We start from the raw sequence: 27,673 nt of genomic DNA on the forward strand, positions 1-27,673 counted from the left end.
AAAAATAAATACAACTTGTTTAAAGTTATTTATAATTTATATTTCGTAATGTTAGGAAAGAAATTCAACAAATTAAGGGATCCTCTTACATAAGAGGAGTTTTGTTATCATTCATAGTATTTCATACTAGAATTGCATTGTTCTTCAGTATTTTGTCGTACGTGCTGCTTGGAAATTTTATCACCGCCCAAAAAGTATAAATTGATGCAGTTAAAATAATAGTTGTTTTCTGATATTAAAATAATACAACATTTAAATTACATTTTCATGTTTTTAGGTTTTTGTCATAACTTCGTACTACAATATATTGCGAACAACGATGACGGTATTTTTCCCTCAAGGTATTGGACAGATAGCCGAGATGTTAATATCTATAAAACGCCTTCAAGTATGAATAGTTTCATATTTATTTTAAAAATAATTAATTTATACTCAATAAATATATTTTAAATTATATATATATATTTTTAGAATTTTCTATTGTATGAAGAAAAAAACAATCAGGTAGCAAATCGTTCAAAAGCTGACAAAGCTTCTAATGGTGTTAGAAAACCAATCATTATTAATGACAACGATACATCTTCACTGAACGACCAAAATAACCCTGAACAATCAGCCAATTTAGGAATAGTTGTTTCTAATGCTACAGCTAAGTGGACAGATGCTCAAACTGAAAATTCTTTAGAAAATATCAATCTAACCGTAAAACCTGGTAGATTAGTCGCAGTCATTGGTCCTGTAGGAGCCGGAAAAGTAAAATTTACAAAACTATGAATTAATATAAATCCGGTTATAATATTATAATATATATTACAGAGTTCATTATTACATGCAATTTTACGAGAATTACCACTTTCCGAAGGAAATATTTCAGTGCGTGGTGTAGTATCGTATGCATCGCAAGAACCGTGGTTATTTGCCGGATCAGTTCAACAAAATATTTTATTTGGTTTGCCAATGGACAAAGAACGTTATAGAAAAGTAACTAATTAACAAAATATTCTGATCCATAATATTAATTTGTATACTTATTTTTTTGTAAATTAGGTTATAAAAGTATGTGCTTTGAAAACAGATTTTGAACAATTTCCTTATGGTGATAGAACAATTGTAGGAGAAAGAGGAGTTTCACTAAGTGGTGGACAAAGAGCAAGAATTAATTTAGCTAGGTAAGTTCAGTTAATAGCTTGCTGCAAAGCAAGTTTATAAGAATTATTAACAGTAATTTTAGATTCTGAGCGGAGCGATAATTGTATTGATTTTACAATAATGTGTTTTTTTTTTGTCTATTATCACCTGTTGGGATGGTAAAAATGTTTTGATTTTCAATTGGGGGGGGGGGGTGGTTTATAGTAAAAATTAAGATCTAGTTAGTAGATATTTCAGAGTAAAAATTTCCCCGTTGCTTTTTTAATGATGGGTAAAAACAAAAAAAAAAGTAAATAAAAACGTGAATTTTTACGCTAAACCAGTTTTTGACAAAACTAATTTACTTATTTTATTATAGTTTATTTAAACATGAATAATTGTAGAAATTTATTTTCACCATGTTAAAATTATTTTCTTTACATAGTATAATTTTAAGATATTTTGAATTTTTTTGAGCTATTTAAAGGTTCTTCATAATTTTGTTATTAGGCATTTTAATAAAAGTTAGCGTAAATCCATAAAAAAATTGTATAAGCGTTTGAAGATAGAATTTCTTTAGTCGTTAAAATTAGCAAATTATTTTGTGTTGGTTAAAAATGCATAAAAAATGTATAATAATGCCTAAGATATGAAAATTGAATAAAAAATTTTTTATAAGTTTCGTACCTTTATAAAAAAAACAACAAAATTTCTGCTGAAGTCAAATTAATTGTTTATGATCGTTTGAAGTTTAAATTTTTACTACATTGCTTACTCGCCCGTAAAATAACTATTTCTCTTCAAAAGATTTTTTTTATTTTGTTGTAATTCGAAAACAAATTTTATTTTTGATTCTATTGGTTATTTATAGGCGTGAAAAATTTTCGATTTTTTTTACAGTTTTTTCTATAAATTACGATTTAAAATTTGTTGCTTGAAAATTGAACACAAGATCAAGTTATTTTTATATCTGTATAAATATAAAAATACATAGGTATGCCAAATTTTGTTTAAGTTAGAATTTTTACAAAACCACAACAATTTACAAACTAGAAGTGTTTTTCAGTAAAAATTTTAAGGTTTGAAAATTAAATACAATATTCCTGATTTAGTTCAAATTGAAACTAAATTTTCTAAATAATATATAAACACGATTATTTTTCATAGACTTGATGTTTAAAATTTTGACTAAATGACATATTTCAATGATGTGTATTGATGTTCATATTAAAATATTATAATTTAAAAACATTATTCACGGAGATTCAAAACTTTTATGTATATTATGAATTTTATTTTACGTAATGACATTTAAAAAAATTTAAGATATTATCTAAGTATATCTTAAACTTATTCAAAACCGTTTTATGGATGGTATTATTGACTTAAAAGTTGTTAACAATAATATAGTATGGTTTAAATGTTTAATTAAATTAGTCTACTATAGTATTAAATGAAAAATAAATGTTTTTAATTGTATTATCAAAAACATTATAAAATATTCCTAGTGATATAGGCTGACAGATCATCACCGCTCAAAATTGTTTTTTGTGTACAATTATGTATCAATGAATTCTAATTTAACATAATACATATTAATTTATAGTGATCCACTCTACACATACTGTACGTCTGTACAGCAGAGCGGTAACCTAATTTTGTCTACATTTTTATTTTATTAAAATAAATATGTTATTAAATTAGAAGTTATTTTATGTCACTGTTGGCTGTGTTTCTAATGTTTTATCTTATTAAATGTACTAATTAGTGAATATTATACAAATATTGCAGTAATTTTTTTATTTTCTACTAGTTGAAAAAGAAGCTTTATCAGCTATAAATATGATCCATATACCATATTATAATTAAATTGTTATTATTATTATTATTTTTAGATAATTCAAAATTTTATACTTCTTTGTTACAGAGCTATTTATAAACCAGCAGATATTTACTTATTGGATGATCCTTTATCTGCTGTGGATACTCATGTTGGCAAGCATTTATTTGAGATATGTATTAAAGGTAATTTTGAGTACAAACTAAAGTTATCACAAATAATTGTCAACAATTCAATTTTTAGGTTATCTGAAAGAAAAGACTTGTATTCTGATTACTCATCAGTTACAATATTTAACTAAAGTTGATCAAATTGTTTTAATGGAAAATGTAAGTATTATTGATTATAGAATTTTGTGATTTATACATTTTCGTATTATATATGTTATGAATGATAAATAATTAAATAAATAATGATTAATGAGTCTATGTATATTTTTTTAGGCAAATATATTAGCTGAAGGTTCATATCAGGAACTTCAAGCTTCTGGTTTAGACTTTACAAAATTGCTTGGATCTTTAGTAGATACAACTGTTGTATCAGATAATGAATCTAGTTCTAAATATGCAAGTACCCATACATTAAGTCCACGAACTATTTTATCAAGACAAGTTTCTATTCAAAGTGTTGCTTCGTCCATTGACGAGAGCAAACTTGGAACTCAGGAAGAACCAATCGAAGTAGCTGAAACTCGTTCATCTGGAAATATTTCACTTACTGTATACTCATCATATTTTTCCGCTGGTGGAAATGTTTGTAAAATATCATTTTTATTGTTCATGTGTGTTTTTACCCAAGTTTTAGCATCTGGTGGAGATTATTGGATAACATATTGGTACTGTGCTATTATTACCTTAGTATTTATTTTATTACATATCTAATTTTATTTTTAGGGTTAATTTAGAAGAACTTGTTTTTCGTAATACAAGTAGTGTAAATGATGATTTATTGACATCCAATGATAATAATAGTACAACTACATCGACAACTAATGTTATATCCAATAAATTATTGTGGTGGACAATTTCACGGCAAACTTGTGTCATAGTTTTTGCTGTCTTAACATTTTCTATGATATTGGCTACCCTAGTTAGGTCTGCTACATTTGTGTCGGTTTGTATGAGAGCATCTATGAATCTGCACAACAAAATGTTTAATGCTATAACCAGAGCCACAATGTATTTTTTCAACACAAATTCATCTGGTAAAAATTGTGTAAATTATTGCATATTAATAAGTTATACATAATCTATTTATTTTATTTTATTAGGACGAATTCTCAATCGATTTTCAAAAGATATGGGTGCAATTGACGAAATGTTACCTGTGGCTTTAATGGATTGTATACAAGTAATATTAATATTTACTTAATCAAAAATGTATGAAACAAAATCCTATAGATTTATGATTATTATAGATTGGATTAACACTGTTGGGAATCATTATCGTTGTTGGTCTAGTTAATGTTTATCTTATGATACCAACATTTATAGTTGGAATAGTTTTTTACAAAATTCGAGTTTTCTATTTGTCGACTTCTCGAAGTGTTAAACGATTGGAAGGAGTTAGTAAGCACACAGGAGTATTAAATAATTTAATTTAAATTAATTAAACACCTATTTTTGATATTTTGAAATAATGTAATGTTTTAAAATTGATTTTATTTTTTTTTATCATAAAAAATAGCACGAAGTCCTGTATTTGCACATTTAAATGCATCTTTACAAGGTTTAACAACAATTAGAGCATTTGAAGCAGAACAAATTTTATCTAAAGAATTTGACAACCACCAAGTTAGTAAAAATATCTATATTTTTTTTTATTATTTAAATATTTATTATTTCAACAATTTTAGGATTTACATTCTTCAGCATGGTATTTATTTATATCTTCAAGTAGAGCATTTGGCTTTTGGTTGGATATGGTCTGCCTTATCTATATAAGCGTAGTAACATTCAGCTTCTTAGTTATGGGCAGCAGTAAGTTAAAAAAAAATAATCTTAAAATAATACATATGGTTTATATGTTTTAAATGCTATTTATTTATTTTAATTTTAGATACATTTGGAGGAAATGTGGGTCTGGCTATTACTCAAGCAATTGGATTGACTGGCATGTTCCAATGGGGAATGAGACAGTCAGCAGAGTTGGAAAACCAAATGACATCAGTTGAAAGAGTATTAGAATATACCAATGCCCCACAAGAAGCGGCTCTTGAATCACCCCCTGGTAATTTTAATAAAATTGTTAACCAAACGTAAATAAAATGAAACTGAGTATTATGTTTTGTAAATAATTGTTTCTAGAGAAAAAACCATCAAAGGAGTGGCCTCAGAAAGGTCAAATTATGTTCAAAAACTTTTATTTACGCTATAGCCTAGATTCACCACATGTTTTGAAAGATCTCAATATTAAAATTGAATCAATGGAAAAAGTAATTTGTAGTACTAAATCATATTTTAAAACAGTTATTAATGACCATATTACATTTAGATCGGAATTGTTGGTAGGACTGGTGCTGGAAAGTCGTCCTTGATAGGAGCATTGTTTAGATTAGCTGTGAATGAAGGTTCAATTCTTGTTGATGATTTAGACATTAATGATTTGGGACTACATGAACTTAGATCCAAACTTTCTATCATTCCTCAGGAACCGGTTTTGTTTTCGGGAACAATGCGAAAAAATTTAGATCCTTTTGATGAATACCCAGATCATGCTCTTTGGAATGCTTTAGACGAAGTAATGATTGATATGTATTTTTTTTCTATTTTAATACTAATGCAATTAGTGATGCTTATGCTTGAATAATAGTTACAATTCTTATATTAATTCTTATACTATTGTTTAAGGTTGAACTTAAGGATGCAGTTGAAGATTTACCTGGTGGCCTGAACTCAAAAATGTCTGAAGGTGGTTCTAATTTCAGTGTTGGTCAAAGACAATTAGTGTGCTTAGCTAGAGCTATAGTGCGAAACAATAAAATCCTTGTGTTGGACGAAGCCACTGCCAATGTTGATCCACAGTAATAAATAAATTTCAAAACAATAATTGTCTATCGATACTATAAAATATCTAAACTATATGATTTCCTTGTTTTATTTTTACAGAACTGATGCATTAATTCAAAATACAATTAGAAATAAGTTCAGATTGTGTACAGTCTTAACAATCGCTCACCGTTTGAATACTGTTATGGATTCAGACAAGGTTCTTGTAATGGATGCTGGTAAAATGGTTGAATTCGATCATCCCCACAATTTGTTGAAAAACAAGGATGGGTTTTTGTACAAAATGGTGGATCAAACCGGAAGAGCTACGGCTGAATTGTTGCATAGTGTAGCTGCCGAGGTAATATATTTTATAATTCTCTACTTTTGTTTGACAGTATCAAAATGTGTGCATATCTAATGTTGATTTAATAAAATTAATTTTTTTGTCACGACAGAGTTATAGAACCCAGCAGTTGACTAGAGAATCTCCAATCAAACTAATTGATGAAGATGTAGATGACACAAATAGAAATACCTAGTTATTTTTCTTTCCAAAATTATTAATATTAATCACATGATGCCTTACATAATACATTATTATTATAAAACATTTTTTTAATGACCATGATAATTGTTCACAATGTCAAAATTGCTGTGTTATTTTAAAAGAATTTTGTACAACAAGTTTATCCTACATTTATGTTTCAAATTCAAATCAAATTAGTTTTATATAGTCAATATTAGTATTTACAAGACATTTAAACATTTTATTTTATGGTTTATATTGTATACTATAGGGATAAGTAAGTTGTTGTCTGTTAAATTCTACATGTTTATTTTGTTAAGATAAAGATGATCACTTTTGTACTTAAGTGTTGCTTATTTTTACTGTTCCAAACAATTTCATAATGTAGATAATTGATATACACATTACTTTCAAATTAATTAAAGAACAATATAGCAATTTATATAATATGTGCTATGGCTATAATGTATAGCTAGGTATATAAGTTGTATAATTAATGTCAATAATTAATTTTAAGTGATTATTTGAAATATTTAATACCTTTTTCTACAACTCTTAAAAATATTTGTACACTTAGTTTTTGGCTGTTCTTTGGAGTTCTAAATCAAGTCTTTCTAACTATATAGAAGTACACTTTTATAAGCATTTCTGTTAGTCCAGTCATTAGGGGTTTTGCCTTGCAAAAAATACTAAAGTTTTGAAACTTGGCAAAAAGTTTCGTCTTTGGGCCCTGATTGACCAAAAAAATTCGCCATCCGTCCGAGGTCCGCAAACGTCCGCCATCTTGGATTTTATGTGAAATTTTTCACTTTTTTGCGGTTTTTTTACAATATCTTAAAAATTATTAACTGTACGATAAAAATAGCTTATATAAAAATTGAAGGTCGTAAAATTTGTGACAAGAAAGGTTCTATACATTTTTAGCGGAAGAGTAATAGATAAGCGACAAGGTCCATCCGCTCGTCATAGAATGTGGTGCTGCGCGATATAATATATATCAACGATATATGATTATGTATATATATGTATGCACGTAATTTGCTTACTCTTACGCTAAAAATGTATAGAACCTTTCTTGTTACAAATTTTACGACCTTCAATTTTTATATAAGCTATTTTTATCGTACAGTTAATAATTTTAAAGATATTGTAAAAAAAGTAAAAAATTTCACATAAAATCCAAGATGGCGGACGGTTGCGGACCTCGGAGGGATGGTGTATTTTTTTTGGTCAATCAGGGCCCCAAGACGAGACTTTTTTCCAAGTTTCAAAACTAAAGTATTTTTTGTAGGGCAACGCCTTTTTTGGAGCCCTATTGACTGGACAATGTGGTATATAATAAGAAAACCTATTTTAACTTCTTTTACCTACAAACTATATCTTAATTATCATTCAGTCAAATTAATTAAATACAATGTTTATATTTCATCAACTTTTGTACCAATACAAGTAATGATGGAATAATAAATTGATAGCATATACATTTGTTTTTAAATTAGTTTGAGATCAATCAACTTCCTTTCTCAAATTTAAACTGTTACTCCCTTTTAAATTTTATTTAAAATGTTTAAACTGTTTATACAGGATTAAAAAAAGAAAATCGAAAATATAAGGCGATCAATATCAAGTAAACTTTATAAACTTTATACCAAATTTAAATATGTTTTCAGATAATTCTTATCACATGATTGTAACCATGGTCAAAATGTACCTATATGTTTTCGTATAAATTTTTACTCGTTGACTACAGGTTGGTGATATGTGTGCATTTACTTGAGTAAGTCACTGTTTCTTCTATATTACAATTTACAGTCGCATATAAGTAAAACGTGAATCCAACCTCTCCCTTGTATTCTAAATAAGTAGGTCTCTCCCTCAAAGATCTGTATTAGGATCAACATTGTGTAACATTTATTGCCATGACATACACACACCATAGTATAGTTAGCAACGTATGCGCTTGTAGCCAGAAATCAAAATCGTAGGTGAAACTATACATTTGTTTAAGGCTAAACCAAAATATTGTTTAGGTACATTAATAACATTCTTTTTTTATTAAATAGAAATGCCAAACAATACTAATATAATTGGTCAAACTATAGAAGCATGGATGTAATATAATTTACTAATGTAGTCAGTGTCGCAACTAACCGGGTGTTGGGTGCAAAAAAACCCCGGGCCTTGGGTGGCTGGACCCCAAATTATTTCATAATAATAGGCCTGTGGCTGAACTATTTGGAACTCTTTTCTAAGTATTATTATGGTTACAATTTATTATATGTCTCATCAGAATGAAAAATGTTTAGACTATAGGAGAATTATAAATCAATAATGCTATAACAATAACTGTTATGCGTTGTGAAAACAAGTGTTTCGAATCACAAAATGATTTTATTTAATGTTGTTACTTTATTTAATACTTTATAACAATATGTGTTGTCTTGAACGTTGAAATAAGCACGAACGAATACGTCCGTTACGCCGGTTACGTATATACATTATACTGACGATTATTGTTTATTGAGCTTCGTGCGATATGATCACCGAGCTGAGTTTATCGCATACGGTCGACACGTACCGAACAATAACAATTCTGTGAATTAAGAAATTAAATTATTTATTTATTATCTAAAAATAGAAAGATTTTGTATAAAATTAACGTATGTCTAATGACTAATAGTTTATTGCACCGTACCATCCTCCACAAAACGTTTCATATACCTAAGTATACTATATAATGTAAAGTAATTTTTTAAGCATGCTTACCTCATTTTTATGCTTAAATTATTTTCTCATTCAAACCCCACCCGCAACATAGATAAATACTTTCACCTAAAATTATTATGATTTGAGTAGTCTTAGAGTTAAATCACTTATTACAAAAATTATAGAGGGTAATATTTTTGAGCGAATGATATACCTATCGGTTATATATTTTATCGTTATTTGATTTTGAATTCGACTTTCAAAAACACAAAATATTGAAAATTATCAATAATGTTTGAATCGTTTGAGACAATATTTAGACAAATCGAAATGTCATACCCTCAAAAATATTATTTTTTATCGTTTTTGTAATGGGTGATTTTACTCTAAGATTAGGTGAGTACTTAAAAACAAAAAAATAACGATTCTGCATAAACACGTCTTCTCTATGTTTTGCATGGGCCAGACAGAGAAATCAAACAGTGCACTGACATCCTCTTAACAATTTATTGGATACTAACAAAGTAAAACAATAAAATAAAAATTATAATATTAGGTATATTCTATAAATTTAATTATATATTCAATAAATTAAATTTAAATTTGACTTTTCTTTAATAGGTTTCGACGAATTGAAACTTTCTGTAGTTTGCGGTTATTCTTATAATAACATTAAGAATAACATATAATAATAATAATAATATAATAATTATAATATATATATATATATATATATATATTATATAGATCGCCAACAGCATAGAAAAAACATTATTTAATATACGTAGTATATTATACAAAATGAGTTGATGATAGTGTATAAATCATAAAGTGTTGTCTTACAAAGGGAATATTTATATGTTTAGTTAGGTATGTTGCTGACCAGCAGCAGGCAGATAGTAATCTACAAAATACAAGTATTAACTATCAAATCAAATATTTATTATATTTTATATCAAATACAACATAATAAAATCATAATTGCCGACTTGCCGACCACTATGTCAAAATGATAAATATTCCGACTAAAATAAACCAGGTATCTTAAGCGGGGAGGGGTGTAATACCCTCATGCCCACCATTAAATTCGGTCCTGCACACATCATTATATCATTGTAAAATCAAAACATTTATTGTTCGGTGTTCCGCTCAGAATTAATAAAAAAATACATTTTTATATTATGACAGTCATTAAACTTATTTCAATTTAATATAATAGTCGGGTTATCGTGATAAGTGTAAAGTGGCTATAGGTTTAGTTCACTAACACGTGTCGTAAGAACGGTGTAACCTTTTGTCTCTTTGTAGTTCGTACGTGCCAAGTTGGCTCGGTTTGTGGCTAGTGCAGTCGTGCTTCACGCTAATTTCTGGTTTTATATCTAGACCTTAGTTAACAATTATATATTAGTTTATATACCTAATTAGTAATTAGTAATTACTATATTGTTTATTTTATTTAAAGAAAATTCAATTAGTTATTTTTAGTCATACATATTGTACAATTTTTTTTCAGGAATGTGAAACAACTATAAATTTATCAGAACGTTTATAATACTATGTTATATTTATTAAATTGTTATTAATTCATAAATTCATAATATTCGTATTCTATTCTGTCTTTATTTGTATGTTTAATCTATCACATAAAATTATTATATAATAAATTAATGACTTACTGCAGTTTTGTCTTTAGTTTGAGATGCAATGTATATACATTATATACTATTGAATATTGATAACATACGGGTACTACGTCATACGGATAATACTTGTGTCCGAGCTATTGTGGTGCTCTAAAAAATAGGTAGCTATATATCAGCTAGATACGAGGTACCAAATATATTCATCAGTTTATTTTTTATGATTTCAAGATTTTATTTGACTTTATTTGAATAAACAAATAAAATTAATATTTTAATGAAACAAAATCCTATTTATGCTTCGGCGTGATGGGTTTCGGCGAGATAGGTTTCGGCAGGATATATTGTGTGCAGGATATGTCACGATATATTAGGAACCTTGTATTATTTTTTCAATCTTTTTGACCTAACGAATACAATTATTGACAATTAAAAAAAAAAAAAGCTCTGATGAGTAAAAAACTGAAATCTTTCGGCAAAATAGGATTCGGCCAAATGGGATTTTTATCAATCCGTATATAACTAGTTTTTATGTCGGTAAAGTGGGATTCGGCGAAATGGAACGATACCGTTTATAATTTGAGAGCTCTAAGGCTAATAAATACCTAATCCGTAATCGTCACTGCACACGAATTGCATTCAGGTGCAGATATTTAACGACTATACGAATTGCGTCCTAACGTAAAAAATTATTTTCTTTCAATTTTACACAGACTTAGGAGTTAGGACTGTGAATAGCAAATTATGATTATCGGTAGTTTAAAAAAATTTATTTTTGGCGTTGTTATGCAATTAGAAGTACGCAATTGTAAGTAAAATGAAAACGTGTAAGTAGTAGGTTTAAATTATAGGAGTGCAATAATTAAAATAATAAATAACTTATAAATATAAAATTAAAAAATGTTGTATAAATAGTACAAGTATCTATATTTTGACTATTAAGTAAGAAAAATACCAGTGGTAAATAATAATTATTTTTCAAGTTGTGAATTGTACAAAATTGTGTAATTAATAATTAGTAATTATTAATTTTTCAAATAGGTATATTATAGGTATATTATATAATTATTAATTTATATTATGTTTAGCCCTTTCAGACTCAGATAAAAATGTAGGTACCTACAGGAAATTAGGAATATATTATGTAGTAAAAATGGATGGGCATTTTTATAAATTACGTTCAATTTCAAATGTTTTAATAAGTTTATAATTTTCATTATTTTTAATTTATGTTATAACTATGGATATAGCTTGGTGTAACTATACCTACTTGTGGGAGCATAGTCCTATAAACAGATATTTATTGCATAAATAGGTACCTACTTATTATATGTTGATAATTATATGTTATTATTATTATGTTGAATTTGAATCAAGTAGTGAAAAGGAATATTTTCTAAAAAAAGTCTAGGGATTAAAATAAAAAATATTTTTTTTTACTATAGTTTTCATTTTTTTAGATTTAAAATACCGGAAGTAATCTTTTATATTACTTATTAATTTATTGCATTTTTTGATAAATTTTATTTGAAATTAAAAATAGGTGTTAATGGGGCCGTGGTGAAGGAATGATGCTAAATAAGTTTCCGTGGGATTTGTCTATAGTTAAAAGTATAATAATTTATATAATAATAAAATCTATCTCAGCGAATAAGCATGATAAGAACTATGTAGGTAATTACATATGTTACTTTAGTGTATTAGTAATTAATAATCTTAAAGTTTGTTGATCAATAATTTTTTGTATTAGCGCTAAGTTGAATATTTTGAAAAAATTGATATTTTTACAAACAATTATCATTTATATTTTTTGTTGTATTACTTCTTCAAACTAGAAATTAATTTTAAAATTAGCGATAAGTATTATAACAAATATAGTTCTAGTATAATACTAATCATTTTTTTCTCACAAAGGTTAAAAATCTTGAATAACTGTTTTTTTTTTGTATTTATATAAGGTTATTTAACACAGATTCATAATATTATAATATTATATAATATTCAATAAGTGTTATCTGACTTATACTGGCTATATATACTGGGTGTTCAATTTATTTAAGTTTAATTTTATTAGGAATTTATTTTTACACAATTTGATAAAGGTTTTAAATTCCACATCTATTTAAAAATAATCGAAAAATTACTATAATTTATATTTTATTGATTAATTATAGATTTTTTATGAAAGTCTTCGATAGGTAATTCATATTTAACTATTGAAGATTTAAAAAAATACATACTATATATTTTAGTAAATTATCATGAGCTATAAATGAAAAAATAGAATACTAGATTTGACTACTATTCACAAAACTGTAATAATGGAAGTTAACGCTCTATACTTATAAAAAAAGCTGAAAACCATTATGTATTACATGGATATTATTGAATAAGTCAAATGATTCATACCTTATAGCATATCATGTTCACGACCTAAGTGACCTAAGGGACCAATAGTCTGTTTAGCTTCGTTTCATAATTTTTATTTTTAAATCATAACAGGTATTGGACTTGTATTTTAATGTTAAATAAGAAATATAGTTGTTTGTAATCTAGACTCGTATCCTATTATATAATATTTTGTTTCAATTCCAAATGAAACATGTTAATATATTTTTAATGTTTGAATAAAAGTTTTAATCGTAATAATTTTAATTTTCGAAAAAACTGTGCAGTTAAATGACATTTTTTACTTTGTCCTAAGCTAGTTTATTTCTTATACAAATTGCATACTAAGAGTAGGTACCTATATAATAGAAAGTGTATAATGTGTGTAACAATAAATTATAATTTAAAATAGGAACTTTTGAACTGTTTACACAACGGAACCCATACATATATAGTTTTTATACATTCATCACACACGGTATGTAATCTAAGGTTTTTATAATAATGTATTAAAATATGTTAGTATTATTAAAAAATATGTATTGTGTATTTTATTTTATTTGACAAAAAACATACAGTCTATATAGAAATTATGTCAAAAAATTTGCAATGCTTCTCGTGTGTAGAGATTACTTTTCACTGATGAAATTCGAGTACATTGTATTTCAACTAAATATATGGTCAAATAGGTACCCAAGTGACTAAAGTATAAGCCATCAAATATAATATCAGTTGAAACTTTCATTTCATAAAATGTATTTAAAACTCTTTTACTTTTATACCTACAATAAATGTATGTATACTAATACTGCTTGGTAAATGATCAAGTTTCAATGGTTCAACATATTTTAATATCGATAATCCATTATAAATTTGATTGTTGTTTTGTTTTTAACATTTTAGGTCAAGAATGGATGCAGGTAATAAAGAAGAGCGGCCTCTAAATCCACGAGCCAAAGCAAATATCTTAGAAATCTTTACTTTTAGGTGAATTTTGTTATACCTTATTAATTAGTAATTAGAAACACTTATATTAGTTTAGAAATTAAAATTTAACCTAATTAAAATTTGACTATCAGGGTGTTTTGAATCAGAATATATCTATTATTACTAGTATTTTAGTTGTAAGTTGTGTTCGATATACACGGCCAGATCCACGAGAGGCGTTAGGGTTCAGACCACCCCCCTTAAATTTTTCTTGCAATTAGATTTTATAATAATTTTATATTTATTACATAATATATCATGTTTATATTCTACCCCCCTCCCCCACAACTATTTTGCTGGCTACGGCCTTGTAGATATAACTTGGTTTATTCCTAAGTTAATAATATTATCCTTATTTACTCACATTAATTTATTTATTCATAATGTTTTCAAAGTATATTAAACACAGTAAACATAAATGAATATAATATTTATATAAATAGTCATATATCTGTATAATCGGAAGTTCTGATTAGGAACATAAATATTATGATTTATAACATAGTTTTTTAGTAGCCTTATTTGTTAGGTTCTATCTTTATATTTTACTATTATAACGATTTGTTCGATTTGATTTGTTTATAACGATTAAATTATAATTTGTTTGTTTGTTTTAGCTGGATTTTTAAACTTTTCAAAGTTGGTCGAAAAAGGGATTTAGAATTCAATGATTTATATATACCTCTAAATAATGACAGATCATCATTATTAGGAGTCGAATTAAAAAAGTAAACCGGTTAAAATATTAAGATTGTATTTAAATAAATTGAGTTAAATTTTTTTTCATACTAGGAGATGGAAAATCGAGACGGTTAATGCAAAAAATGAGAATAGAGAGCCTAGTTTGCTAAGGGTATTAGTTCGAATGTTTGGTGCTAAACTTATGTTATATGGATTCATACAAGCATTTGTTGAAATTGTATTAAGGTAAATTTATTAATTAATTGTTGCAATGATAAAAAATGTATTCACCACATGGCACACATTGTTATTTTTAAAATAAAAAAAAAAAAAATAAATAATTGTATCATAATTTTATCTGTAGTGCATACAATATAGGTAATAAAAAATAATTGGCCAGTATTATAAATAGTGATTTCATTATTTTTAATATATTTTGATAATATTATGAAATACGTTTACTGTTTATGATTAATCGTTGGGTAATCTCTACGTTGAAATTTGTTATCGTTGGTAGGTAATTCCTAACTGTGGTGTTCAAAAAACGGAATTTTGGTTTAATTTAAATTATAATTTTTGTTATTTATAATATATTTGGTGGAATTTTTAAATAAACCGTATTTTGTAAAGTTTGCAAATAATTTAACGATGACTGATGAGTTATAAGTTACTGGAAGTCTGGAAATATATACAATGTATAATGTATACAATATAAAAATATATATCTATTACATACACACTAACACACTATGTTTAAATACATAAATATTATTTTTAATATTGTTTTTGTATAAATAACAAATTATCTTGATTTTTATGTGTGTACGTATGCTATTTTGTAGAATGTCTCAACCCATACTTATTGGTGGATTATTAGAATATTTTAACCCTGACAAGTCTAATACTATGGACTTGAATCATGCATATTTTTATGCGTCTGGTCTATTATTAAACATGTTGGCTAATATATTATTGTTTCATTATTCACAAATGGAAATGGGGCACCTCGGGATGAAGATTCGAGTCGCCTGCTGTTCAGCAATATATAAAAAGGTAAACTATCAGTTATTAAAAAAAAATAAAAAGTATATATATTATATAATGTATCTAACTAAATTAATTAAACTATTAAATATATCATATATATCTAATAAATTATATTTCCAAATATATGTATTATCCATAATCTCATAAATAATATACTAATAATATAATGTACAGCCATATAGCATTTATCTATATGACTAATTATTATTAAAATAGAATACAGACAATACAGTGAATGCTGTGTGTTTACTATGAAATAATTAACAAGCCTTTTATTTTTATTGATATTAAATTAAATTGTATGCTTTGTGAAACAAGCCGTATAAATAAAAAAATTACCTTTATTTCAAATTGAAAATAACTAAAAAGATTTGGTTAAATAATACCTATAAGATTAAGTAAACAATTTTTGTGTATAATAATATTTCAAAAAAATGTATTTAGTTTTTATTCGTTAAATTTGATTTTTAATTGGATGATTGTTTTAAAACGCACTCGGAAACTCAAACTCGCCATGAATTTAAAGAGAATTAAAAAGAGTTTATTGTTTCCGCTTGTTATTGAAAGTTTATGAAAAATTAAATGAAAAAAAAATTATATAGTTTTCATTATTTTTTATCTTAAAAATAGGCATTGCGATTAAGTAAAACATCTCTAGGTAAAACCACGATTGGCCAAGTGGTAAACTTGTTGTCAAATGATGTCAATCGGTTTGATATAGCATTTATATTTATACACTTTTTATGGGTCGGACCCCTTCAAACAATTGTGGTCACATATTTTTTGTGGCAAGAACTTGGCGTATCATCGTTAGTTGGAGTGGCTATATTTCTTGTATTTATTCCACTACAAGGTATGTATATAGACTATTGTCACAGATTTAAAGCATTATATAAGACATACTAATAGGAGTAAGCAAACATTTCAATTTAAGGATGGCTGGGAAAAAAAACTTCCGAATATCGGTCAAGAACAGCCCCTAGGACAGACGAAAGAGTAAGGTTAATGAATGAAATAATATCAGGCATACAAGTGATAAAGATGTACACTTGGGAGAAACCTTTTGCAGTGCTTGTACAATTAGCAAGAAAGTATGTGTATTGGATTTCCATAATAAGAGATAATAATAAATAATATAAAGTTTGTAATACTCATTTTTATTGTTATAGAATGGAACTTAAGCAGATTAGAGGTGTCTTATTTATCAGAGTATTTTTGCAATCTTTTATAATATTTCATTTACGATTTGCGTTGTTTATAAGTATTTTGTCATACATATTATTAGGAAACTACATCAATACTCAAAAAGTAAAGACAAATTTATACATATATATTATATTGTAACATAATATGTTGAAATAGTATTATATTACATGAATATTTTTTTTTATGACGTATTTTTAGGTTTTTGTCATACTCTCGTACTTAAAGATATTGACAACAATGACAGTATTTTTTCCACAAGGTATTTTAACGTTAGCTGAGATGCTAATATCCATTAAACGCATTCAGGTATAATAAATAGAAGAAAATGTTATTGACACAAAAAAAAAACAATCATGTTAAAATTTAAAAATAATTAAGAATAATTAATAAATTAATATTAATTTTGTTTTTAAAGACATTTTTCCTACAAGACGAAAAGCACAAACATAATAAAATATTACCTTCAAAACCAGAAGCAACATCTAAAAATAGTATTGAGATGTTACATTTTAATAGCGAATATTTTGCGACAAATAAAAATGACAATGAAGAAAATACAGACCAATCGGATAATTTTGGAATAGATGTTTTAAACGTGTCGGCTAAATGGATACTCAATCAACCCGAAAACACTTTAAATAACATTAATTTATCCGTTAGACCAGGCCGATTGGTTGCAATCATTGGACCTGTAGGAGCCGGAAAAGTATATACACGTGCTACTTAGAAAACTATTAAAACGATAATACGATTAAACGTTACTTATATTGTACAGAGTTCATTGATTCAAGCGATCTTACGAGAATTACCACTTTGCGAAGGCAGTATTTCCGTATGCGGTACAGTGTCATACGCGTCTCAAGAACCATGGTTGTTCAACGGATCAATTCAACAAAATATACTTTTTGGTTCGCCGATGGATTATAATCGTTACGAAGAAGTATTATTTTTAGAATATAAATTCATACTTTTAAATTAAAAATTGTATATTTCATGGAAGTTATTTTTTAGGTTATAAAAGTATGTGCATTGAAAACCGATTTTAAACAACTGCCTTACGGTGACAGATCTTTAGTAGGAGAAAGAGGAGTTTCCCTTAGCGGAGGTCAAAGAGCGAGAGTGAATCTAGCGAGGCAAATAGAAAATTAGTACTGTTCGTGATAATGGTGATTATTTTTAATAAAATATTATGTTTTTTTCAGAGCTGTATATAAACAAACCGATATTTATTTATTAGACGATCCACTATCCGCTGTTGACACACATGTTGGAAAACATTTATTTGAAAAATGCATTAAGGGTATCAATATCATGTACAATTGTCGTTAGAACCCTTATTTAATTAAATTGCATTATTTATTTTCAGATTACCTGAAAGAGAAAACCTGTATTCTCATTACTCACCAAATTCAATACTTGTCGAGTGTTGACCAAATTATTTTGATGGAAAATGTAAGCATAGGGTAGGGTTGTGAGTGGGATGTTAATAATTTTTAATAATAATAAGATAATAATATATTTTAGTTATCGTTTTCTAGGCGAATATATTAGCCGAGGGTTCGTATCAAGAACTTCAATCATCTGGTTTAGACTTTACAAAATTGTTGAAGTCATCGGAGGAAACAACCGATAGTGAAATTGATGATACAAAAGCAACTATTAATAACAGCGTGGAGCAATTATCAAATTTATCTCGTCAAGGTTCTGTTGGAAGTGTTTCGTCGTCTATTGATGAAAATAAATTAAACGGAACTCGGGCAGAACCCATTGAGGTGGCTGAAACCCGGTCTTCTGGAAAAGTTTCACGTAGTATTTATTTGTCTTATATTTCTGCCGGAGGAAATGCTTTTAAAATATTATTTTTATTATTCATATGTATATTCACTCAAATGCTTGGTACTGGTGGAGATTATTGGATAAGTTATTGGTACTTTTATTTTTATTTTTATTATATTTATTGGCTTGAATTCAATGCTAAAAATCTATATTTATTTTAGGGTTAATCTAGAAGATAACGTTTTTCGTAATACAGAGAGTAAATCTACGAATACTAGTAATTTTATGACCTACGTGACATCTGGTTCATCGTGGGTAATATCTCGCCAGTGTTGTGTTATAGTATACACTGTTATAAACGTAGCTATGATAATAGTTGTTTTTATAAGATGTGCTACATTCGTATCAGTTTTCATAGGCACTTCTATGAACTTACATACCAATATGTTCAACGCTATTACCAGAGCAACAATGTATTTCTTTAATACAAATTCATCTGGTAGAATATTTAATAAATAGTCAATTAAATATGAATTTATATTTAATCAATATTTATTATTTTACTAGGACGGATTCTAAACCGCTTTACAAAAGATATTGGAGCTATTGATGAAATGATAACAGTTCCTTCATTGGATTTTATATATGTAAATAATCAGCTTACGTAAACTTCAAAATGTTTACTCATTTATTTGAGACATTTTGACCTTGGCAAATTTTTTTTAAGGTCATGGCATGTTTGCGCAAACACTATAAACTGTTTACTATATAAGATTTGTACACTTGTTTTTGAAAATGCTATTGCGGGTATGGGTAAATATAATATGTAAGCATGAAATTCTAAGAAAGGAAGAATATTGTTTTGTGATGACTGCAAAATTAGAAATAATAATAATACAATTATAATAGTTATATTATATTGTTAACAAATCTATGGTTAGTATAAATGTAAAAGTTCAGTTATATTCGATTTAAAAACAAATAGTAATTACCAAGTACCAACGGAAAGTTAATAAAAATAAATAAAAATTATAAATAAATTTATGAGTATATAATATTATAAAATTTTTTTTCAAATAAACATAATATAGTGTTTAGGTATTCATATATTTTTTAATGTGCGCAAACTTGTATTATGTTTCAATATTTTATATCCAAAAATAACTTTGAAATATATACTTGTAAACGGTTTATTATATGATGGTAACATTTGTTTTTTATTTCCACTTTTTAAACTAGAATTCATTGTCACTAATGGGAATTATTGTTGTGGTTGGAATAGTTAATGTTTACCTTCTTATACCTACATTCTTCATTGGGGTATTATTTTATTACACAGTAGTGTATTATTTATCTACATCACGTAGTATCAAACGTTTGGAAGGAGTTTGTAAGTGCAAAAATTTATATTTTTATATTTCATAGTACATTTGATTCTCAATAATTTGATTTTTTCCTGTCTTAATAAATCATATATATATATATAAGTAAAATATTTTGAGTTATTTATTTTTTAAGTTATAATTAATGAACTTTTTATAGAATTTATTTTTACTAACGTTGAAACTCGAGTTATTGAAACTTGAATGTACATAATCTATCGTAAAGCTTTTTTAATTAAGAATTATTATATTTTTAAAATAAAATATTTAGCTCGAAGTCCCGTACTAGGATATATGAACGCATCGCTTCAGGGTTTATCAACAATAAGAGCATTTGAAGCCGAAGAAGTTTTGTCTCTAGAGTTTGACAACCATCAAGTAAGAAAAATAACTATTTCACATTGAAATAACTATATTATAATAATATTCATATTTTGTTTAAAATGTTTAGGATTTACATTCTTCAGCATGGTATATTTTTATTTCATCCACCGAAGCCTTAGGTTTTGCATTGGATATAATCTGTCTCATATATATGAGTATTTTAACATTTAGTTTCTTAGTCATTGAAAATGGTATTATATTAATTTTATTTTTCAAAATTTATTTCGGTAAAAATAACTACTTCGTTTTCAGATATTTTTGGGGGAGATGTTGGACTAGTTATAACTCAAGCAATTAGTTTGACGGGTTCACTCCAGTGGGGAATAAGACAGTTTGCACAATTAGATAATCAGATGACATCTGTTGAAAGAGTACTTGAGTATACAAATGTTCCACAGGAAGCAGCACTTGAATCTTCACAAGGTAATATTCGTTGCAGTAACGTATTCCACAACATCTTCAATCATTACCTACGCAAAAAACATTATTCTATAAAATAAAGACGAACAATTGGGAGTTTCTATCTTAAAGCTGAATGTCTTAAGGAATAATTTCAATTTGTATTCGGAAAACGTATTCGAATAATTGGTTTAAAAAATATGGAATCTAATATAATTTGAATTCTTTAAAAAATAAATACTCTGAAATCAAAATAATTTTAAAATACTTTGAGAATATTAATTTTACCTATTATACACTTTTTACCATATATACCATAAGATTTTGGTAACAAAAAAACTGGCATCGAGCTTTAGTCTTCATATTATAGATTATTAAAATTCTAATGATAACCAACAGGTTTTTAATTTATAAACGTAAATAAATTTTTTTCCAAAAAGAATTAAAATATAAAATAAAAATATTTAAAAATTCAGACCACGATAAGCGTATTTTTTTAAAAAGGTATTTAGGATACTTTTATTTAAGTGCTATACTATGGCGTTGTTTAATTAAATTTTATAAATTAACGCGTTTTATATAAGTTCAAGACCTGTTGAATTCCTTAAACTTACATAAATCTTTAACGTAATCGGGCAATGGCTAAACAACGTAATAAAATAGTGTATATATTATAGTTTAACGTTTATTATAAATGGTATTGATCAAATTTTTAATTCAGTAAATATTACATTAGTATATTAAGAATTTAGAACTCTTTAAAAAACGATATTAAATTGCATAAATTATACATAGGTACGCAGTGAATTATAAAGTATATTATATTTTTCATAACTTATTTATGTTTTAGATAAAAAACCACCAAAAGAATGGCCGGATAAAGGTCAAATCGTCTTTGATAATTTTTATCTACGTTATAGCTTAGATACTGCTCATGTTTTAAAAAATCTTAATATTCAAATTCAGGCAATGGAAAAAGTAATATAAAAAATTATGTACTTTTGTGTTTTATTGATATTATTTGAATTACTTTTTATATTCAGATAATTTTCTTTTAATATAGATAGGAATTGTAGGTCGAACTGGTGCAGGAAAATCGTCGTTGATAGGAGCGTTATTTAGATTAGCTCTCAATGAGGGCAATATCACTATCGATGGTATAGAAATACACGAAATAGGATTACACGATTTACGTTCCAAAATTTCAATAATTCCTCAAGAACCGATTTTGTTTTCTGGATCAATGCGAAAAAACCTAGATCCTTTAAACGAATACCCAGATCATGCCCTTTGGAACGCTTTAGAAGAAGTATATAATTTAATTTATTATTTACAAAGACGATATATATTTTTAATTGAATAATTATTATTATGAAAAACTAAATTGACAATTTATTTTTTGTTGATTTAAGGTGGAACTCAAAACCATTGTAGAAGATTTGCCCGACGGTCTGAACTCAAAAATGTCGGAAGGCGGATCAAATTTCAGTGTGGGTCAAAGGCAATTAGTGTGTTTAGCCAGAGCTATAGTGCGTAGTAATAAAATACTCGTGCTGGACGAAGCTACTGCCAATGTCGATTCACAGTAATTGATACAAATCTTATATACAATTTCTTTTCTCGTTTAATCGTAAAACTGTGTGTTATGTATTATTTTTTATTTTCAGAACTGATGCTTTGATTCAAAATACGATAAGAAATAAATTCAGGTCATGTACAGTATTAACGATCGCTCATCGTCTGAACACAGTTATGGATTCTGACAGGGTGCTTGTTATGGACGCTGGAACAATTGTCGAATTCGACCACCCGTATAACTTGTTGAAAAATAAAGATGGATTTTTTTACAAGATGGTAGAACAAACAGGACCCGAAACGTCTGATTTTTTACATAACATTGCAGTTGAGGTACAGTATGAATCTGATCGAATTATGAGTTTATCATATTTATCATTAAACTAACTGTTTACAATTTTTTTAGAGCTTTATGAACATTGCACAAGAAAATAACGAATTGACTACGTGATTTCTAAGGTTCAGCTGAACTTAAAAGTACATAAATGATTGTCAGTTATTGTTAATTATTGTACCACTGACTGTATTAATTATTCATTTTATTAATTTTTTATTAACTTTATTGTCTTAATAATATTTCATTAGATATTATACAACTTCACACCAACTTCTAACTAGAAAAACTTATTCTTATTGATACCTATTGTTAATATACGATATATATATTTTATTAGTTATATTTTTGGTCAATTAAACTTGTACCAAAAGTTTAAAAAATTTAAATATGCAAATTTTAAGTTTTAAATGCATTACTTAAAATTTTAGTAAATATATTGAAATATGTTAACTATATGTTAATGTACTCATCAACGATTATTGATAAATAAAAAACAATATCATATTATATCTGTGTTAAGTTTATAAAAATAATAATTTATGAACTTATGAAGTATAAAACAACAGAGATATATTGTAAATTTTAAATAGTTAATAATTAAAAAAATATTTATAAAAATAGTAATTTGTTAATATTAAGTGTTAAAAAGTTTAAAATCAAAAATTACTTTAAATACCAAAACAATATCTAAAAATCCAACTTGTTTACAAATTTATTAAAAAAATAATTGTTGTAAAAAAGTTAAATAACTGTGTATAGATAATACAATATTATTAATAACTAAATATTTTTATTTTTTGTTTTTTGTTTTATAAATATAAATTATCGTCTAACAATCGTTGCGAAATGTATCTTTTACGACTAATTATTAATACGACATATATTTTTGAATCTAATCAAAAATCAAAATTAAGCCATGTATTAAACATATATAAAAATTAATAGTTTCTTTATATTTATATGGTATATGATGATTATGATGTAAATTACCTTTTAAAGTGAAATTAATAATTAATCACATTGTATTTTAAATATCGTTACAAACATTGGATTTTTACTTGATAATTAATTATATATATATAGTATGTCAACATTGTCAACGTTAATTGTATATCGGTTAGATACTACAGTATTCTAATAAATTATCATATATTTAGCTTATAATACTAACTATACAACTCTTTGCAATCAGGTATCATTGTACATGAAAAACGTTTTTAAACGGAGATGATTTGTAAATCTAGGATAATTAGTAGGATATATTATATTATTACCTAGGTATATTTAAATTGTAATATATTTATCGCTATTTTATTCGATTTCGTAAAAAAATAAATTTCATACGCTCATAAAAATTTTTCAATATTGACGCTGGAGTTTTTTTTTACTGTTATTTGAAGAAAAAGTTATGGAGAACCTTTAGGTATTTAACCTTAGATATAAATCACAACAATTTTATGAATTTTCAACTTCAAAATTCCTTGCAAATTTTCGTGATTTTGACATATTTTTTAAACATTTTAACTTTTAATGCTTATAAACAAAAATTGTGACTAACGATCTTTGATTTTATTTTTTACAACGATAAGAACAACTTATAATAAACCTTGTATTAAATTTTAAAGATTTTTTGGTTAGCCAAATTTTTTTTATTGGCATTTCAAGAAAAAAACTTTAGAAAAATCGAAAATTTCAATAACCTATAAATAGTTTAAAAAAAAATTCTAAATATTTTGAAAATTTAATACTAAATAGATAACGCTAATATTGACATTTGGGGAAAATTTCAATTATTTAAAATGATTCGGTTTTGAGTTACAGCAAAATCAAAAAATCGATTTTAGTGGCTATGCGTTAAAATTTCTGTTTTCCGTTACTTTTTCAGGGTTTTTCTTGTCGCTTTTGAAAACTAAACTAATGAACATTTTTTACTTTTTGCCCCCCCTCCAAAGTACCAATTAAATTAAATTTCCTTTTCATAGAGGGGCTGAAGTTAAAAATCAAAGCACTATTACTATTCCAAAACGTGATGACACTCAAAAATAAAAAAAAATTAAAAAAAACACATCATTGTAAAATCAATACATTCATCACTCCATTCAGAATCTAAAATAAACATAAATATTGTATAATATAGTAAAATCTTATTATTTATATTAGAAATTAGAATATTTACAAATTAAATTAAATTGGATTTATTTTATGAACTTTTTTATGCTAATTTCGTCAGTAAATATTTGAATTTAATATTTACCATGATCCTGTAATAAATTGTAAATCTGAATGGTAATAAAATCACTTAACCTCTATTGGGTCATTGATATCCTTAAATATTCTTTTATTATTATTAACTTAAAAAAGCCCATATAACGGGCTTTATTAAATAATGTGTTACGTTACAACTTCATTTTGAGTAAAATTGTTATTGTTTATAATAAACTGTAATAATTTTAATAGGGTTCTATCAAGTTGTATTAGTTTAAATAATGCAATTAATTCATTTCTTATTTCCATTGCATAACCCCTGCTTTATTATATCGTTATTTTCTGAAAATACCTAGTTGTAAAAATTAATAAAAACGTTTCTATTACCATCATAAGGCATATTATAAAAATTACTTATGTCATAAAAAAACTTTAAATTATTGCAATGGTAATATATTTGTTCAAACCATTTTTCAAGAGATTTAATCGCTACATCGAAATTTTAAATATGGTATTAGCTTAAACTTTAAGTTTCATTTTTATATTAACTTTTAGTTCATAGGTTATCCTAATTTCAATAAAAAAAAATATACTATTCTTTTTTTGCTGACAAATAAAATCTTATAATACTTATGATTATTATACTACCTATTAATATTTTCTAATTATCTAGCGATAACCTAAGCTTCTGTAAATAATTCATAAATAAATTTATTTTGTTTAATGATATAGTATTAGGTTTTATATTTAGATGAAAATAAGATTGAGTTTTTAAAATACTAGACCGATTTATATGTTGATTTTTAGTTATTAAAATTAAATGTAGAATATACTGAGAAATTGTTTCTTTTGACACCTAAATGTTTTATTTTTATACTATAAATTAGTTTATTTTTTAGATCGAATTAATTTTTATTTTAAAACCGTAGTGACAGCCTCCCCCCAAAAAACATTATTATTTGTAAAAATAATATGTAAATTCATAGACTGCTTTGAATCTAATTAATTAGTTATGATATTTTTAAAAATATGTAAGCACCAAAAGTTTAAATCATGATGTCAAAATCTATTATTTTCTAGTTTTACGAATTACATAGATTATATTAACTAGCTTATCCTCCAGGAAGTTACCTCGGACAAATTAAATGCCTGTAGTTTACCCCTTTTCAAACAATGTCAAATGTAAGCTAAACAGATTTTTGTATTAAATTATAAATCTAAAATTTTATCCAATTAAAATAGCTATATTTTATTTATTAAAATATTCTCGGGCATAGGATAAACTATGTACCAAATTACAGAACTATGAATATAATAGCTTTGGCTGTGGACAGATAACACGCACAATGTATTTTATTAATAAAGATAAATTTTTGATTTTCGTTTTGATAATTTATATAGTTATAGGATGTAATAGGTACACATATATTGATAAATACAAAATACTTAAACACAATGAGATGAAAAGAAGTTTATTAAGTGTATACTTATTGTAAATTTTAATGAAAGTTTTTCCTTTTATAATACAGTTAAAACTCTTTAGAACAACTCTGAAGGGACCAAGAGGTTTCTTTCGTTAAAAATAGTTTTCTTAATGAAGAGGGTTTAAAAAAAACAAAATTTTTGTTAGAAATTACGTCGATAATAAAATGAATTTATCCGATATCGATAATAACGGTATTATTGCGGTATTAAAAGTAGATAAAGAAAGAATGTAATCGTTATTATAAATTTCGGCTTTTTTGCCAATTATTTTTATAATTTATAATACGATAACAGGTAGATTGTCTAATGAAACATAAAATATTGTTTCGTTATTGAGAGTGACTATACGTTATAGAGAATGAATTGACTAATGGGTTATAAAGCAAACCAGCCATTATTATGTAATGTTTACGTTATATAGAGTTTTTTGTTGTAAAGAGTTTTGTTATAAAGAGTTTTTACTGTTATTGTTATAGTTCACTTATAAGGTTAAAATTGAATCCATATAAATATAAATATAATATAATTACATAAATTTTCCAATCATTAGTATTTAACTATATGCGATTTGCCTGATATTATTTTACGAAATAAACTATTAGGGGCGGATTGGTGATATTTTTCGGCCCAGCATATATCAAACCGGCTCATGTGCTAATGTAACTTCCCTCTGCCCTTCCCCCAAAAATGCAAAATTTTATTTAAATTTCAAAATGTATTTAGTTTCACCCCTAAATTAGTAAAATATATAATACTTATAAATTATAATTATAGCTAACAGTTTTCTCCGCAATTATCAATTTTTAATTTAATAATTATTACATTTATAAAATATCAATATATTTTAGGTAATTAAAATGACTCATTATTAAGTAAATACACTTAATAATTAAATTCTCTAAAAAGCATTTTATTCTTATTTTTCAATAGTCTAATTACTTGGTCAGAAGCTATATTACTCTAAATATTTTTGTTCGAATACTTATGGTTA

The 27,673-nt window shown here is 26.0% G+C and overlaps 2 protein-coding genes across 7 annotated transcripts in view; both read left to right on the top strand.

Annotated features, from left to right (window-relative positions):
• The window catches only part of LOC132930888 (probable multidrug resistance-associated protein lethal(2)03659), a 36,093-nt gene extending 29,268 nt beyond the window's left edge, over window positions 1-6,825 (top strand). For all 5 annotated transcript variants that reach the window (XM_060996988.1, XM_060996987.1, XM_060996986.1 and 2 more), the window contains 19 exons: window positions 56-194; window positions 278-388; window positions 472-753; window positions 817-981; window positions 1,048-1,169; window positions 3,056-3,153; window positions 3,212-3,297; window positions 3,412-3,803; window positions 3,862-4,172; window positions 4,239-4,318; window positions 4,386-4,536; window positions 4,655-4,761; window positions 4,824-4,947; window positions 5,027-5,197; window positions 5,275-5,402; window positions 5,462-5,707; window positions 5,818-5,990; window positions 6,076-6,316; window positions 6,414-6,825. In XM_060996988.1, the coding sequence (XP_060852971.1) occupies window positions 56-194; window positions 278-388; window positions 472-753; window positions 817-981; window positions 1,048-1,169; window positions 3,056-3,153; window positions 3,212-3,297; window positions 3,412-3,803; window positions 3,862-4,172; window positions 4,239-4,318; window positions 4,386-4,536; window positions 4,655-4,761; window positions 4,824-4,947; window positions 5,027-5,197; window positions 5,275-5,402; window positions 5,462-5,707; window positions 5,818-5,990; window positions 6,076-6,316; window positions 6,414-6,497 (3,211 nt within the window). In that variant the 3' untranslated portion in view covers window positions 6,498-6,825. The remainder of the gene's footprint in view (window positions 1-55; window positions 195-277; window positions 389-471; window positions 754-816; window positions 982-1,047; window positions 1,170-3,055; window positions 3,154-3,211; window positions 3,298-3,411; window positions 3,804-3,861; window positions 4,173-4,238; window positions 4,319-4,385; window positions 4,537-4,654; window positions 4,762-4,823; window positions 4,948-5,026; window positions 5,198-5,274; window positions 5,403-5,461; window positions 5,708-5,817; window positions 5,991-6,075; window positions 6,317-6,413) is intronic.
• A 6,526-nt stretch (window positions 6,826-13,351) lies between these two features.
• Window positions 13,352-23,499, top strand: LOC132929820 (probable multidrug resistance-associated protein lethal(2)03659). 2 transcript variants are annotated; one of them, XM_060995406.1, is made up of 27 exons: window positions 13,352-13,568; window positions 13,631-13,696; window positions 14,122-14,205; window positions 14,823-14,933; window positions 14,998-15,132; window positions 15,729-15,939; window positions 16,564-16,786; window positions 16,868-17,024; window positions 17,103-17,241; window positions 17,338-17,445; window positions 17,555-17,845; window positions 17,915-18,079; window positions 18,151-18,272; window positions 18,342-18,439; window positions 18,506-18,591; window positions 18,678-19,066; window positions 19,137-19,414; window positions 19,483-19,562; window positions 20,155-20,305; window positions 20,569-20,675; window positions 20,749-20,872; window positions 20,934-21,104; window positions 21,931-22,058; window positions 22,144-22,389; window positions 22,493-22,665; window positions 22,748-22,988; window positions 23,062-23,499. In XM_060995406.1, the coding sequence occupies exons 3-27, from the start codon at window positions 14,129-14,131 to the stop codon at window positions 23,104-23,106; spliced, it is 4,056 nt and encodes a 1,351-aa protein (XP_060851389.1). In that variant the 5' UTR covers window positions 13,352-13,568; window positions 13,631-13,696; window positions 14,122-14,128; the 3' UTR covers window positions 23,107-23,499. The 2 variants fall into 2 exon arrangements, with proteins under 2 accessions (XP_060851389.1, XP_060851388.1); XM_060995405.1 differs by having other exon boundaries at window positions 13,352-13,696.
• The last annotated feature ends 4,174 nt before the right edge of the window (window positions 23,500-27,673 follow it).

The sequence above is a fragment of the Rhopalosiphum padi genome, chromosome 4, assembly GCF_020882245.1.
Source record: "Rhopalosiphum padi isolate XX-2018 chromosome 4, ASM2088224v1, whole genome shotgun sequence".
Classification (NCBI taxonomy): Eukaryota; Metazoa; Arthropoda; class Insecta; order Hemiptera; family Aphididae; genus Rhopalosiphum; species Rhopalosiphum padi.

Coding starts and splice junctions, on each gene's coding strand:
- LOC132929820 (XM_060995405.1), top strand. CDS start 14,129: ATGGATGCAGGTAATAAAGAAGAGCGGCCTCTAAATCCACGAGCCAAA. Junction 18,273..18,341: donor GCGAGAGTGAATCTAGCGAG/GCAAATAGAAAA, acceptor TGTTTTTTTCAG/AGCTGTATATAAACAAACCG. Junction 18,440..18,505: donor ATTTGAAAAATGCATTAAGG/GTATCAATATCA, acceptor ATTTATTTTCAG/ATTACCTGAAAGAGAAAACC.